This window comes from Pteropus medius, unplaced genomic scaffold, assembly GCF_902729225.1.
Source record: "Pteropus medius unplaced genomic scaffold, Ma_sr-lr_union100, whole genome shotgun sequence".
Taxonomy (NCBI): domain Eukaryota; kingdom Metazoa; phylum Chordata; class Mammalia; order Chiroptera; family Pteropodidae; genus Pteropus; species Pteropus medius.
In genome coordinates, this window is record NW_024352789.1 from 713,110 (window position 1) to 727,959 (window position 14,850).

At 63.3% G+C, this 14,850-nt stretch overlaps 2 protein-coding genes across 2 annotated transcripts; both read left to right on the forward strand.

Moving 5' to 3' along the window:
- The first annotated feature begins 308 nt into the window (after positions 1-308).
- THBS3 (thrombospondin 3) lies at positions 309-8,389 on the forward strand. The gene is made up of 22 exons (XM_039849814.1): positions 309-318; positions 420-781; positions 878-980; positions 1,756-1,782; positions 1,994-2,076; positions 2,163-2,214; positions 2,339-2,487; positions 2,796-2,936; positions 3,155-3,232; positions 3,633-3,785; positions 3,973-4,083; positions 4,173-4,280; positions 4,573-4,732; positions 5,010-5,128; positions 5,237-5,289; positions 5,544-5,737; positions 5,921-6,099; positions 6,215-6,263; positions 6,435-6,631; positions 6,831-7,003; positions 7,857-7,996; positions 8,078-8,389. The coding sequence occupies exons 1-22, from the start codon at positions 309-311 to the stop codon at positions 8,134-8,136; spliced, it is 2,700 nt and encodes an 899-aa protein (XP_039705748.1). The 3' UTR covers positions 8,137-8,389.
- A 996-nt stretch (positions 8,390-9,385) lies between these two features.
- On the forward strand, positions 9,386-14,443 carry MUC1 (mucin 1, cell surface associated). The gene is made up of 7 exons (XM_039849650.1): positions 9,386-10,917; positions 12,014-12,287; positions 12,382-12,437; positions 12,568-12,704; positions 12,874-12,986; positions 13,070-13,216; positions 14,079-14,443. Exons 1-7 carry the CDS (start codon positions 10,862-10,864, stop codon positions 14,145-14,147), a joined length of 852 nt encoding a protein of 283 aa, XP_039705584.1. The 5' UTR covers positions 9,386-10,861; the 3' UTR covers positions 14,148-14,443.
- Positions 14,444-14,850: the final 407 nt, after the last annotated feature.

The following is a 14,850-nucleotide window of genomic DNA, read 5'->3' on the forward strand; positions in this document are numbered from 1 at the left end:
GCGGTGACCCTTCTGGGCACTCTCCTGCATGCCCACTCCCCACCCCTTGTCATTGTCCCTGGGCTTCACTGGGGACCGTGGCCCCGTCAGGCTGTGCCCAGGCAACGGGGCATTTGGCATGGGGTGTTTAGGAGGCGCCTTGGAAGGCTGGGTGCCGAAAGAGCGGGGCGAGGCCGGGCATTTGTAGGGCTGGGGTGTTGTACTTGGGGGCGCCTGGGGGGAGGAGGAGGCATGGAGCATGCAGGGCGACAGAGAGGGCCCTCATCCCTGAGACAGCTCAGTGGCTACACAACCAGCTGCCGCTGGGTATGGGACAGAGTGAGCTGATGTCACTGAGAAAGTCCTAGTCTTTAAACCAATGTGAAAAACACGTGCTGTGTACCTACTCCGTACACAGCGTTGAGAGAGACGCAGCTGAGTAGAGGGTAATAGCCCGGGAGATGTGTTGTCCAGACGAGCTGACCCAAGGCTCAGTGGGAGACGGGGCGGGGGCGGGGCCCGCACTGACCTCCCCTCCCGGGCAGTGCTGGTGCGGTACCAGCGGGAGGACGGCAGAGTCCATGCGGTGAACCTGCAGCAAGCAGGCCTGGCCGACGGGCGCACGCACACGGCTCTCCTGCGGCTCCGAGGCCCGGCCCGCCCCAGCCCCGCCCTGCAGCTCTATGTGGACTGCAAACTGGGCGACCAGCATGCTGGCCTCCCGGCGCTGGCCCCCATTCCTCCAGCGGAGGTCGATGGGCTGGAGATTAGGACCGGACAGAAGGCTTATTTGAGGATGCAGGTGAGCGGGAAGGGAGGACCCTGGAGGATCTGGGGATGAGTCTGCACCAGTGGGAGCAGAGGGTCAGCCCTCCCGCCCTGCTCTGCTCCTACCCAGGGCTTCGTGGAGTCCATGAAGATGATTCTGGGCGGGTCAATGGCCCGAGTCGGAGCCCTGAGTGAGTGTCCGTTCCAGGGGGACGAGTCCATCCACAGTGCAGGTGACACAGAGACTTCCGTTAGCCAACGTCCCCGCCCGCAGAAAACATCCTGGGGTCTTCGGTGCCTCACCCTCTTGACCTCTCCACACTCCTTCCTTTGGTTCACCTCTTCCTGGGGCTGCGACCCTGCTGCCCCAGATCTTCACCTCGGACACCACGGTCTCCGAAATAATGCCGCCGACCCCGGGAGCCGTTCGGGTCATCCCATCTACCTGGGTGGCCAGGATAGCGCTGTCCCAGGGAAGCGGGGAGCTCTGGGGACCTCCAAGCAGGGCAAGGAGCTTGGCTGCTGGGTCTTGATTTTGATGGAGATGAGGGTCCTGGGTCTTTTTTAGCTCCCACTGGCGGCTGTCACCTACCAGCAGTTTCTCTGAGAATTGTCCATCTGCTCCGTCCCTCTGACAGGGACACACAGAGGCTCTAAATACCTAAATAAAAGGCCCACGGCTCCCAGATGTTTCAAAGAATGGGCTCTTGGGGTAGAAGCTTGGGAGGAAAGAAATGGGAGGTATTGGGACCCTGGCCCTGCTTTGGGGCCCCTTACTTGGGTCCCTTCTGTCACTACCATGCCTTGGAACCAGAGGGATTTGGGCTTTGACTGCGAGGCAACTCCCTCCCTCTGTGCTGCTTGCCTGTCACCTCTGTCCTACCAGCCAACAAGCCGTCTTTGTCCTGAGACTCCAGCCCTTTGTCCCTGTCCCTTTCCCTTCCCATCGCCGGCCGGGCCCCTTATCACACCCTTGCCCCTCTGACTGTGTTTTCTTTTCCTCCTCAGTGACCAGTGCACTCCACTCCATCCTAGGTGAGGAGGGCCGAGGAGGCGGAAGGGGCCCGAGGTGGGGAGGAGGTCCCCGGCTTCGGCAGCCGCCTGCCACCAAGTCCTCTGTGCCAGGAACGGGGCGGAGTTAAATGTGGTGGCGGGTGGGCAGCACTGGCAGCAGCTGGCTTGGTACCCAGCGAGGGACCGGGGCTGCTGTCCCAGCTCTGAGCCGCCATGCCCTGGGCCCTGACAGGCGAGCAGACCAAGGCGCTGGTCACCCAGCTCACCCTCTTCAACCAGATTCTGGTGGAGCTGCGGGACGACATCCGAGACCAGGTCGGAGTGGGCCAGCGAAGGGCGGCACCGCCGGGGGTGGGCGGCAGAGGCCGAGAGCTGACTCCCCCCACCCTTCTGCCCACCAGGTGAAGGAAATGTCCCTGATCCGAAACACCATCATGGAGTGTCAGGTGTGCGGTGAGTGGGGCTGTGGGCGGAGCTCCAGGGGGCATCGCTGTGCTTCCGGCCGGTGGCTTTGGCCTCTACTTCCAGCGATCTGAGGGGTGACTTCTCGGTGGCTCCGGCTGCGCCCTCCCCCCAGGCTTCCACGAGCAGCGTTCCCACTGCAGCCCCAACCCTTGCTTCCGGGGCGTGGACTGCATGGAAGTGTACGAGCACCCCGGCTACCGCTGTGGCCCCTGCCCCCCCGGCCTGCAGGGCAACGGCACGCATTGCAGGGACATCAACGAGGTGGGGGCACCAGAGTCCGGGAGGGCACAGGACGCTGGGGGAGGGGGTTTGGAGAGGCCCCGGGAGGTGGGGTGAGCGTTGGTCGGGAGCAGAGAGACCGGGGTTAGGACATATGGAGGCCGGAAAAGCCCGTGAGGAGGGAGGGCGTCACACCCCTGGGGCAAAGGCTGAAGGGCCGCCTGGGGAAGGTGCTGGGGGAGCGGCTGGCCGGGACGGAGGGAGGCCGGGCTGCGGTGTTGGGCGGCGAGAGCAGGAGCCGTGTCCCAGGTCACAGGCAGGGGCCTGACCTCTCGTCATCTGGTCCGCAGTGTGCTCACGCTGACCCTTGCTTCCCTGGCTCCAGCTGCATCAACACCATGCCTGGCTTCCACTGCGAGGCCTGTCCCCGAGGCTACAAGGGCACACGGGTGTCCGGTGTGGGCATCGACTACGCCCGGGCCAGCAAACAGGTCAAGTTTGGTAGAATGTGTAGACAAGAGAGCCCGGCCTGGCGGGGCCCGGGGCTTCTGGGATGGCCATGGGGCCCTCGTGATAAACGGGATGACTTATTCGCTGGCTTTGCGCTGGCATGGGGTCTGGGCTCCGCGTCGATGTCCGCAGGTGAGCCCGCCCTCTCCTGCGTCTGAGGACCTGCCCAGGTCTGGCTCTACCCACATCTGCTCCTCAGGTCTGCAGCGACGTTGACGAATGCAGTGACGGCAACAATGGCGGCTGTGACCCCAACTCCATCTGCACCAATACGATGGTGAGCCGAGCACCCCGAGTGCATCCGGGGTGGTGGCGTGTGCACCCCTCCTCAAACTCCCCACTCCCTCTTTTCCTCCCCCAGGGCGCCACGCAAAGTAGGTGTCCCACGTGGACCTGGTCTGGGATCTGGTTCTGCCCTTTGCTAGCTGTGACCTTTACCAAGTTGTTCAGCGTTTCTGAGCCTCCGTGTCCTCGCTTGAAAAGTGGGGTTATTACTCGCTTTGAAAGGCTGTCAGGAGAACCTGACGGAGATAACTGACAGATAACAGATAATTGACACGTTCCTGGCACAGGGTCGAGTGCCCACCCCGCAGCCCTCGGCTGGGACGATGCTGGCCCTGGGAGCCTGGCGGGCTGACCCTGCCTGCCTCCTGCGAACGCTGCTTCCCTGTGCTTAGGGCTCTTTCAGGTGTGGTCCCTGTCGCCTGGGCTTCCTGGGCAACCAGAGCCAGGGCTGCGTCCCAGCCCGGACCTGCCACAGCCCAGCCCACAGCCCCTGCCACGTCCACGCGCACTGCCTCTTTGAACGCAACGGGGCAGTGTCCTGCTTGGTGAGCTGTGCCTGGGGCTCGGGAGGAAGAGGAAGGGTCTGGGGGAGGGAGAGGGCTGGCTGGGGCCTCAAGGGAGAGGGAGGCAGGCCTGGGCCTGGGAGGTGGTTGGTGAGCGTGGAGCCGGAGTGGGGAGGGAAGGGCGGGGTAGCCGGCCCAGATGCTGACACGCAGCCTCCATGTTGCCCAGTGCAACGTGGGCTGGGCCGGGAACGGGAACGTGTGTGGGCCTGACACGGACATCGACGGCTACCCGGACCAGGCGCTGCCTTGCATGGACAACCACAAGCACTGCAAGCAGGTGCCGTGGCAGGCGGGCACGGGGCAGGGCGGGCGCCCAGGCCGCGGCTGGCTGCGACTCACCTGTCTGCCTCCTCCCCTGACCCTTAGGACAACTGCCTTTTGACACCCAACTCTGGGCAGGAAGATGCTGATAACGATGGCGTTGGGGACCAGTGTGATGACGATGCTGATGGGGACGGGATCAAGAACGTTGAGGTGGCCCAGGCGTCCTGCCCCTCCCAGCTCCCATGCTGTTCCTCACTTGTCGCCTTGTCCCATGAACCCCCAGGTCCCCAGCAGCTCTCCAGGAAGGGCCCCAGTATCCCACACAAGTCGGGTATAAGGCCGGTGGCCAGGGCAAGGTGGACCACCTGGACGTTGGGTGGGCGGGACTGTGCCAAGCAGGCAGACCGTCACCGGTTAGCGACTGCAGACGAGGCTCCAGGGACTGGGGGTGCTAGGTACCCCGTGGTTCAAGGGAGACTTGACTCTTTCCCCTCCACACCAGGACAATTGCCGGCTGTTCCCCAACAAGGACCAGCAAAACTCAGACACAGATTCATTTGGCGATGCCTGTGACAACTGCCCCAACGTTCCCAACAACGATCAGAAGGACACCGATGGCAACGGGGAAGGGGATGCCTGTGACAACGACGTGGATGGGGATGGTGCAGGCCTGGGCCGAGGGGGGGCGGGGCTGGGAGGCTGAGAAGCCTGAGGACTGGGGAGGCGTGCTCAGGGAGGTCAGCGTGGGCGAGACCACCTGCGCCAGGTGTCAGTGGCCACGTGAGGTAGGCCACAGGGTCAGGCACGGAACGGGCAGGAGTCTGACACAAGGGACAGGCGGCTCCTGAACAGCTGTTCTCCAGACGAGAGACAAAGCTTGGGGCTTTTACTAACCTAGGAGAGAGGGTGACAACCCTTGGCTGTTCCCACGTCTTCTAGGCATCCCCAACGGACTGGACAATTGCCTTAAAGTCCCCAACCCCCTACAGACAGACCGGGATGAGGATGGGGTGGGAGATGCCTGTGACAGCTGCCCTGAAATGAGCAACCCTACCCAGGTACAGGGGACTGCAGGGGCGGGCTGGGGGCCAGGTGGATGACGGGAGGTGGTCGGGTCCCCCTCTTCAGCTATAAAGAGATGGTGAGCACGGGCGCCCGTCTCTCAGACAGACGCAGACAGCGACCTGGTGGGAGACGTGTGTGACACTGACGAAGACAGGTAGGGCCTTGGCCGAGGGGCGGGCGGGCTTGCGGGCATTCTCCACACCCCTCTGGTGTGCTCAGTTCCCCCTGGGGTCGGCCTTGATGCTCCGCGCTGAGCAGGTCCCGTGTGCTTGCTGCTGAGCCTTCCTCCCACGTGGCTGGCCGCCAGGGGTCTGGCTGAATGGCGGGCATACCTGACTCCTCAGCAGGGGGCAAGGGAAGGACGTGGTACCTTTAGAGCCTTTATTTGGTGCCTGTTCTTCTGGGCAGCGATGGGGATGGACATCAGGACACCAAGGACAACTGTCCACAGCTACCCAACAGCTCCCAGTTGGACTCAGACAATGACGGACTTGGAGATGAGTGTGATGGGGACGATGACAATGACGGTGTCCCGGATTACGTGCCTCCTGGTCCTGATAACTGCCGCCTGGTACCCAACCCCAATCAGAAGGACTCAGATGGTGAGGCCGAGGCCCCAGAGGGTTGGACCCGTGCAGGCTTTGCTCAGGGGGAGGTGGCAGGCCTTGCTGGGCAGCGAGGCGGACGGGGCGGGGAGTGGGTCGGGAGTGCAGGGCCCGAGAAGGGGTGCTGTCAGCTAGTGGTGGTGGCCGGGGCCTTCCTGAGCGCCTCGCCTCTCCGGCCAGGCAACGGCGTTGGTGATGTGTGTGAGGACGACTTTGACAATGACGCGGTGGCCGACCCCCTGGACGTGTGCCCTGAAAGTGCAGAGGTGACCCTCACGGATTTTCGGGCCTATCAGACGGTTGTCCTGGATCCCGAGGGGGATGCTCAGATCGACCCAAACTGGGTCGTGCTCAACCAGGTACTAGGGCAGTGGGCTGGGGGGGGACTGTCAGCGGGGACCCCGGGCTGGGCCAGGCCAAGCCGAGGAGGGCGGCATGCCCAGCTCACGGCTCCCCTTCACTGCCCGCCACCAGGGCATGGAAATCGTTCAGACCATGAACAGCGACCCCGGCCTGGCAGTTGGTATGTAAGGGACCCCCAGTCCAATTTCGGGCATTTCCGAACAGAGGAACCTGACGGGGGCATACGGTGGGGGGCGAGCTGGCCACACGCGCAGCAGGCATCCCTTCCGCCCCCGCTGCACGATGGGCCACCCGTAGCTCCGCTGCCCCTGCCCTTGATCCCATCCCCCAGGATACACAGCCTTCAACGGGGTGGACTTCGAGGGCACCTTCCACGTGAACACGGTGACTGATGACGACTACGCGGGCTTCCTCTTCAGCTACCAGGACAGCGGCCGCTTCTATGTGGTCATGTGGAAGCAGACGGAGCAGACCTACTGGCAGGCCACGCCCTTCCGGGCGGTTGCCCAGCCCGGACTGCAGCTCAAGGTCCCGCTGCCGCCCAGATTCCCCGGTCCAGGGCCCTTTCCCAAACCTCCCCGCCCGAGCAGGAGCCTGCCTACTCAGAGGCGGGCTTCCTAGGGCCCTAGAACCTTCTCTTGGCCACCCTGACTTCTTTTTCCACCTGTACTCACCAACCTCATTCGGGTCCTGTGGTTGACCCTCCGGCTTTGCCAATGTCCCCCAGGCAGTGACATCGGTGTCAGGCCCAGGTGAGCACCTCCGGAATGCCCTGTGGCATACTGGCCACACCCCTGACCAGGTCCGGCTGCTGTGGACCGACCCACGGAACGCGGGCTGGCGCGACAAGACCTCCTACCGCTGGCAGCTGCTGCACCGGCCTCAAGTCGGCTACATCCGGTGAGGGGGCGCCGAGCCCTCCCGGGGGACCCCAGGCCGGCCTTTCCTCCACCGTTAGCTGGGACTCACTGGTGATGCCCGTACTCAGTGCATGGACGGGGACCACTGGCCTCCATCTCCCCCGTCACCGCAGGCGTGCCGCCTCGGCCCCTTCCTCCCAGCATCGCGGCCTGGGCTCTGTTGGGCACGTCCTCCCTTTCCTGTGCCCTACTCAGCTCTCTGAAGACGAGGTGCCTCTGGGAGCCTCTAGAGCCCAGACCGGTCTGTAGAGAGGCATGTGACATCCAGCCCCTTCACCACTACAGCTCAGAACCTGCCTCAAGGCATCTGACCTGGAAGGGACTGTCATTTGCAGAGACACAGAGCAGGCCCCAGACCCACAGCTCTGGGGGCAGAGCTGAGGCCTCTCAGTTCGGCTCTGGCCACCGCTCCGCATCGCCTCGCTGGTGGGATGACAGGGAAGGGAGGGGAAGTGGCCAAGAGCCCAGAGTCCAGGCACTTGGGTTGGTTCCCCTTTAAGGTGCCTAGGGCTGCGGGGCGCCAGGGCAAGGGAAAAGGGGGGTAGACTAGAGCCTGGGAAGCGGGTGACTTCACCCCCCAGCTCATTGTGCTCATCGTCATGGCAACCCAATCCTCGCTTGGAATGTGGCTGGTGCTTTGAGATGCAAAGGGGGCTGGACAAAGAGCCAGGGGCCCCAGGCCTGAGAAAAGCACCCCTTTCCCTCCCCTTTCCCTCCTCCCTTGTCTCCCAGGCCTGGTGAGCTGAGGGGGGTTGGGGCTGAGCAGGGCCCTGGCATGGTGGCACAGTGTTCACTGGCACCCTAGCACCAATAGAAACCTTTATCCTGGACAGAGTGAAGCTCTACGAGGGTCCCCAGCTAGTGGCAGATTCTGGGGTGATCATCGATACATCCATGCGAGGGGGGCGTCTTGGTGTGTTTTGCTTCTCCCAAGAAAACATCATTTGGTCCAACCTCCAGTACCGATGCAACGGTGAGCCCCTGCACACGGGTCAGCCAGGTGCCCAGGCCCTCAGGCAGTCAGTCCCTGACCCAGCGGCTTCTCCTTCCTCAGACACCGTGCCCGAGGACTTTGAGCCATTCCGGAGGCAGCTGCTCCAGGGAAGGGTGTGAAGAGATGGCTGCCGGATCCGGAACCCTGATTTTAGACCGTTTGGCCTTGGGGGCCATCCTGGAGGCCCCAGGGCCTAATCTACAGCCCCTCGGCCAAACACAGACCCGCCTCTGGCACCTGCCGGGGGTCCGGCCCCAGAGGGGTGGTGACCCCACTGTTGAAGAGACGGGAAGTTTTCAAGGAGTATTTCTCAGGCGTTAACCCCAGGAGAGATTAACAGCACGTTGCCATAAAGTTCCAGTTGTTTTCTAAGCCAGTGCAATTGCTTCTTTTAGGGGTTTTCCAGGACAGTGTGGGCGCAGGAAGGAACCCGAGGAGGGTAAGGGAGAAGGGCTGGCAGCATGGAAGTTAGAGCTCTAGAGGAAGTTTGGCTGAGTTTGGGGCACAGTGAGGAAGCTGCTGCATGGGGGTCAGGCGAAGGCTGGGGGATTAGGTGAGAGATGAGGAGTGCTGGTGAGGGATGGCTAAAGTCCTCCCAGCCCCACTTACCCACGGTGGCAGCGGCGACACTCCAGTCTATCTCAGATCGGCAGGGATCAGAGCCGGGAGGAGGGCCGGGGCTGCCCCGCTCGCGGTGAGGGGGGGCCGGGGGGCCGGAGGGGCCGGAGGCCGGGACGAGTGCAATATTGGCGGGGAAAAGAACAACACTGCACCGCGTCCCGTCCCTCCCGCCCGCCCGGGGCCCGGGACCCCGCTCCCCACCGCCGGAAGGCGGCCCGGCCCAAGGACCGGGGGCGCGCTGGGGAGTTGAGATCCAGTTGGGAGACTGGATCTCCGGAAGAGGGCGAAGGGGTGGCAAGGGGGAGGGGGGAAGGGAGAAGGGGCGCCCGCGGTATCCCGGAAGGCCGCTTTCCGACGCCGGAGCGTTGCGCGCGCTTGCTCTTTAAATACTCCGAGCGCGCGGCGCGGAGCCGTCGCCATGGTAACGCGTGTCCCAGCAACCGGCTGAATGGCTGTTGCCTGGCAACGCCGAGGGTTGAAGTTTTGGGGCCGCCCACCTAGATACTCGCCGCGTCTCTAGCGGGAGGGTGGGGGGCTTCCCCGCCTGTCCGGCCCGCGCACCCGGGCGCTGACGTCAGCGCCGCCCGCCCCGCGCCCGCCCCGCGCAGCACAAAGCCGCGCCAAGCGAGGCGGGGCCGCGCCCCGGAGCGGTGGTCCCTCGCCTCCCGGCTGCCTTCCCTCAGTCCCGCCGCGCCGGAGTATTTTTAAAGTTCAATTTTTCACTCTATTCTTGGGGCTAAGAATTGTTTTCCTAACGCCAACGTACGGCTTTCGTTGGCTGAGACCGCAACTCGCGACCTCTGGATAGGGTCGGACACTCTAAGCACCGCGTGCCGCTCTGACCCCAGATACCGCCCTGGTCCCAAATACTTCTGCCCTTCCAAATACCTTTCGGGCGTCCAGAATTACGCACCCTCACATACAGTTTTGCTCCCACTACCACGTGCTTACCTGCCCCAAATACAACTCCGCTCCCCAAAGTATAGTTCCGTGCCCCCAAATACCATTCCGTCACCCTTCCTACTCTCTGCCTCCTAAATACGTAACCTGTCCCATTACCCCTCCCACATTCCGATGTCCTCTCCCACATACCTCGGTGACCCTTCCATGTACCTCGGGACCCCACCCTCTTAGCGCCATTTCCGTCAGACACCGCTCCGTGCGCCCCAGGGTCCCCTCCTAAAGTTTCCAGCCTCTCCATCGATGTCACGGTGGTGCGTTCCTTCCCTTCTCTGTCGAAGCCACTGACTTCTCGCTGGGGCGCTGCTCTCCCCAGCCTCTCTCTGCCCCCAGTTAGGCAGCGCCGCTCAACACCCGCCCCGCCATCCGCGGCAAGGGCAGTCCTCGCGTCCGCCTGGGCAGGCGCTGTCCAGCTCCCGGTGACCACTAGAGGGCAGGAGAGCCCGGACAGCCTTGCCCGCCACCGCCACTAGCAGGTGGAGGACTGGAAGGAAAGAGCCTAGCGTTCAGCGGGGCCCGGGTCCTGTCCTTCTTTAGGTGGAAATTTCTTTCCCCGTCCGTTCTCGGAAGAAAAGCAAGGAAGGAACACGGGCTGCGTGCAAGTCCGGCAGGGGCGGGGACTGTGGGTTTCGGGGCAGAACTGCTTACGGAATGGACCGGACCAGGAGCGGTTTCAGGGTGGGGCTATTCCGGGAAGTGGTGGGGGAGGGGTCCCAAACTAGCACCTAGTCCCCCCCTTGTAAAGCCTGCCCATTTCTTCTCCGCCCCCAAAGTGCAGCTTCAGGGGCCCAGGGAGAATGGGGAGTGGAGTGGGGGACCTGAGGATGAATTTCCCCGCCTTGACCTAGCCCACTATCTCTGTCCCTTGTCTCACCTTGGCTGTTCTTTTGCCTTGGAGCTAAAACTAGAGCCTTGGGGACCCAGGTCCCTGACCTCCCTTCCCCGCACACACTGCCTCTGGAGCCAGGGAGTGGTTGGGGAGGGGGGGAGGCCCGCCAAGAACAAACAGGTAGTCAGAAGGTTGAGTGACAAGCCCATGGGGCCGACCTGAGGGGACAGGAATGGCTGGGGAGGAGGAGGAGGAAGAGATGGGAGGTGGGGGGGGAGGGGCTGGGTTTTGTCACCTGTCACCTGCTCTGGCTGAGCCTAGGGCGGGCGGGGGACCGGTATAAAGCAGCAGGCACCTGTGCTTGCTTCACCTCACACCAGCCGGCTCCCTGCTCCAGTCTGCTCTGCCCCCTCCCCACCGAGGTCGCCAGCACCATGTCGCGGGGCGCCCAGGCCCCTCTCCTCCTCTCGCTGCTGCTGGTGCCAGTGCTTGCAGGTGAGGGCACAACCCTCTCCACTGAAACAACCAGCACCTCGCACTCTATCCAGAGCTCGACCTCGAGCCCGACCACCGCACCCACCTCCAGTGCCACCTCGACCACCGCGGATCGACCTGCGAGCTCGGTAGCCCACCTCAATCTACCTCGACCACCCTTGGATCCGACCTCGACACCGACCCACAGCCCACCTCCAGTGCCACCTCGACCGCCAGCGGATCGATACGAGCAGGCACAAACCTGGCAGCATACCTCAATGCCACCTGCGACGCCGCGGATCCGACCTCGAGCTTCCGACCACCCGCGCCTGCTCAGTGCTGCTCGACCGCCGGATCCGACCTCGAAACTGGAAGCCACGCGCCCCACCTCCAGTGCCACCTGGGCCGCCCCGGCGGATCCGACACCGACTCGACCACGCGCCTCAGTGCCACCTGAGTATACGTGGATCCGCGACCGAGCTTCGTACCGGCGCCCACCTCAATGCCACCTCGGGCCGCGCGGATCGACACCGAGCACCGACCACCGCGCCACCTCAGGAAAGTACCACCACCGACCGCCCAGCGGATCCGACCTGCCGAGCTTCGGCCACGCGCCACCTCAATGCCACCTCGACCCGTGCGCGCCCGGCGGATCGTACCGAGGCTTTCCGTACCATACACCTCCGGTGCCACCTCACGACCATGTGGGATCCGGCCTCCAGAGCTCGTGCAGCGCCCACCTCCAGAATGCCTCGTGAGATGCCACACATCTAACCTTGAGCCCGGCGCCACCCACCCAGTGCCACCTCGACCGCCCACCGGATCCTCGACCTCCAGCTAGAGCCATGCCCACCTCCAGTGCCACCTCGTTCGTGAATGCCACACATCTAACCTCAGGAGCCCGACCACCGGCCCCAACCCCGTTATACCTCGTATGCCCGCAGGATCCGGCCTCCAGCTCGGCCACCGCGCCTGCTCAGTGCCACCTGGAACCCTTCACGGGATCTGACCTCGGCTCGGCCACTGTTGCTTACCTCAGTACCACCTGGAATTAAGCTGAATGCCCGCATCTAGCAGGCCCGGTACCGTGCCTGGCTGCGTCATACCTCGACTGCCACGGATCTGACCTCCAGCTCCGCCATCACCCCCCATGCCACCTTGTTGCCGAAAACCACCTCTGCCAGCCCCAGTGCCAGGACTGCTACCAGTAGCAATGACCACAGCACAGAACCTCCCACCTCCCCCAGCGCTCGGACCACTCTCCAGCCTCTTAGGATCACCGTCTACTTCCTGTCCTTCCACATTCTGAACCTCCCGTTCAACTCCTCCCTGGAAGACCCCAGCACTGCCTACTTCAAGGCGCTGCAGAGAAACGTTTCGGAGCTGGTGAGTATCTGCCTTACTCCACGCGCTCCCTGCCGCGGCCCGCGGAGCCGCCCGGACCTGTGCGCCAAGGCTTAGTGCTTCTCTTTCACCCCAGTATTTGCAGATCTACACACAGGAGGGGTTCCTGGGCTCCTCTAATGTAAAGTTCAGGTAGGGTTCTGGGTGCGGACTCTGTGTGGGGTGTGTGCATGCCTTGAGGGGGGACCGCTGCACTCGTGGTTGGGGGGCAGTGCCCAGCAGCTGGGACCCGTGACTGAGCTGCCCACTTCCCTGTGAGCAGTCCAGGCTCTGTGGCGGTGGAATCGACTCTGGCCTTTCGAGAAAACACCATCAGTGCCAGTGAGGTGGAGGCACAGTGGGCCGCAAAGGAGCGGGAAGTGGCAGCCAAATACAACCTGGACGTCTCGCGATTGAGCGGTGAGGCCATGCCCCTGGCTTGCGGGCCGGCGAGGCCATGCCCCTGGCTTGCGGGCCGGCGCTGTGCCGCACAGGCCCCTCTCTCTTCAGCGTCTGGCTCCCCCTTGGAGCTCGCAGGGGCAGGGCCCCTCCTTTGGCAGACAGCCCTGACCACCGCTTTTCCTTTCAGTGGCTTATCCTTCCTCGGCCCAGCCAGGGTCTGGGGTACCTGGATGGGGCATCGCCCTGCTGGTGCTGGTCTGTGTTCTGATTGTGCTGGCCGTCATCTATCTCGTTGCCCTGGTAAGTGCTCGGTCGCCAGCCCTGACCAGGCTCCCCCTGCCAGAAGGAGCCCTGTGGCTCCTGGTAACCTCTTGTCTCCCCAGACTGTGCATCAGTGCCGCCAGAAGAACTGTGGGCAGCTGGACATCTTTCCCACCCGAGATGCCTACCATCCTATGAGCGAGTACCCCACCTACCACACCCACGGGCGCTATGTGCCCCCCGGCAGTACCAAACCTAACCCTTATGAGGTGAGGATGGCCCCACAGGTGGAGGGAGACAGAGGCTTTGGCTGGGGAGGGGTTCCGAAAGGGCCTTGGAAAATCCCAAGAACTTAGTAGAGGTGAGAGGTGACATAAAGTAAGCAGTAGAGGGCCTGGGAAACAGACCACGTGGAAGAAAAGGGACCTCAAGAGGGAGTGTCCCCAGAACAGCAGTCACTGGTCAGCTGAACCGCTGCCAGAGCCAGGGCTGCGATGCCCAGAGGTGAAACGGATGGGGCACCGTGCCCAGTAATGAGCGCCTGCACCCCCAGTGGTCTCCTAAAACCGGAAGGTCATCGAGAAAGGCTGAGTGGGGGGTCTCTGAGGTGATGGGGAGGAGGAAGCCTCATGGAGCTGGGTGAGCCTGGGTGGCATTCCTAGGAGTCTCAGGGAAGCAAGGACCCCTCCTCCCTCTTTCCTGGCCAGCCTGTCTCTCCAGGACCTAGTAAATAATTACTTGGGTCAGCTGGGGCTGGAACTCCAGGTGGGGGAGGGGGACTTTCCTTTTCTTGACCTCGTTTTTCCTCCGCCTGGGACTTCCTTCTCCCGGTTTTACACAGGCCTCCTTGGGTTGGAGGAGCAGAGAATGGAGGGAGCCAGGCTCGGAAGGTGGGGGGTTGGTTAAAACCAAGGGAGACACTGCAGGGGAGCAGAGGGAGGAGGAGGGGCCCTGTTTACAGTCACCTGGCTGCTGCCGGTGCCCGGCAGGTGCTCTCTCCGAATTAACCCCTCGAGAACTGGTCAGGCTTCTGGACCTATGACCCCAGCCTGGGGTGCACCCGGGGGCCCTGGGGCTGTAGCGTCTCCCAGGAAAGCTGCCCTCAGCCCAGCCCCTTTCTCCCCCGCCCAGGTTTCCGCAGGCAATGGTGGCGACAGCCTCTCTTACACAAACCTGGCAGCTACTTCTGCCAACTTGTAGGGGCACGTCGCCTCCCGAGCTTCCAGCCCGAGACAGCGTTCCCTCGCCCAGCCTTCGATGTGAGAGTGGCCCCTTCCTGTTCTGGACTGGTGAGCTGGGACTTCAACTGAACGGCTCACAGCCTCCCTTACAGACCCCACCAAGTCCCCTAACCCATCTTAGCCCTGGTGAAGCCCATCAGGGCCCCTGGGGACATGCCTGGGCGGTGGCTCCCAGGACTGGCCCAGAAAGCCCGCAGAAAGTGGCAACTGGAATACAGCTGAAAAAAACGTGGCCTCCTCTGCTCTGACTACCGATTTCTGGTCTGGCATCTGTGTCCCCTAGATAGGAGGGGAGGTGAGAATGCGTGGGAGGGGGTCTGGAAGGAGACAGGGGGGAAAGGCGGGAACGAGGAGCCCGCATCACTTGACGGGCGTGGTGGTAGGGGGGTTGGAGAGGCAATGACATTGGGGTGCAGGAGTGACCTCTTTCGCATCGCCGCTGGCACAAGAGGAAGGAGGAAACGAAACCCAGGTGGCTGGGCTCCGGCTGGGCTCTGGCGGGCCAGCATGACCTGCTCCACCTGTACGCCCCGAGGCTCACCCTGCTTTCACCCCGGAGGGGGGCTGGCGGGCCCACGCCCTCCTCACCTCTTGGCACGATGCCCCCAGGCCGGCTCTATTCTGAGCTGCCCGGGTGTGAAGTCAGTCCTCCGGCAGCGATA

Bases quoted from the DNA above. Each gene is read 5' to 3' on its own strand.
- THBS3 (XM_039849814.1), top strand. The intron at 1,783-1,993 runs GTGAGGAGGGCC...GGGCCCTGACAG, and splicing joins TGCACTCCACTCCATCCTAG to GCGAGCAGACCAAGGCGCTG. The intron at 2,488-2,795 runs GTGGGGGCACCA...TCTGGTCCGCAG, and splicing joins ATTGCAGGGACATCAACGAG to TGTGCTCACGCTGACCCTTG.
- MUC1 (XM_039849650.1), top strand. From the start codon at position 10,862: ATGTCGCGGGGCGCCCAGGCCCCTCTCCTCCTCTCGCTGCTGCTGGTG. The intron at 12,987-13,069 runs GTAAGTGCTCGG...TTGTCTCCCCAG, and splicing joins TCATCTATCTCGTTGCCCTG to ACTGTGCATCAGTGCCGCCA. The intron at 13,217-14,078 runs GTGAGGATGGCC...TCCCCCGCCCAG, and splicing joins CCAAACCTAACCCTTATGAG to GTTTCCGCAGGCAATGGTGG.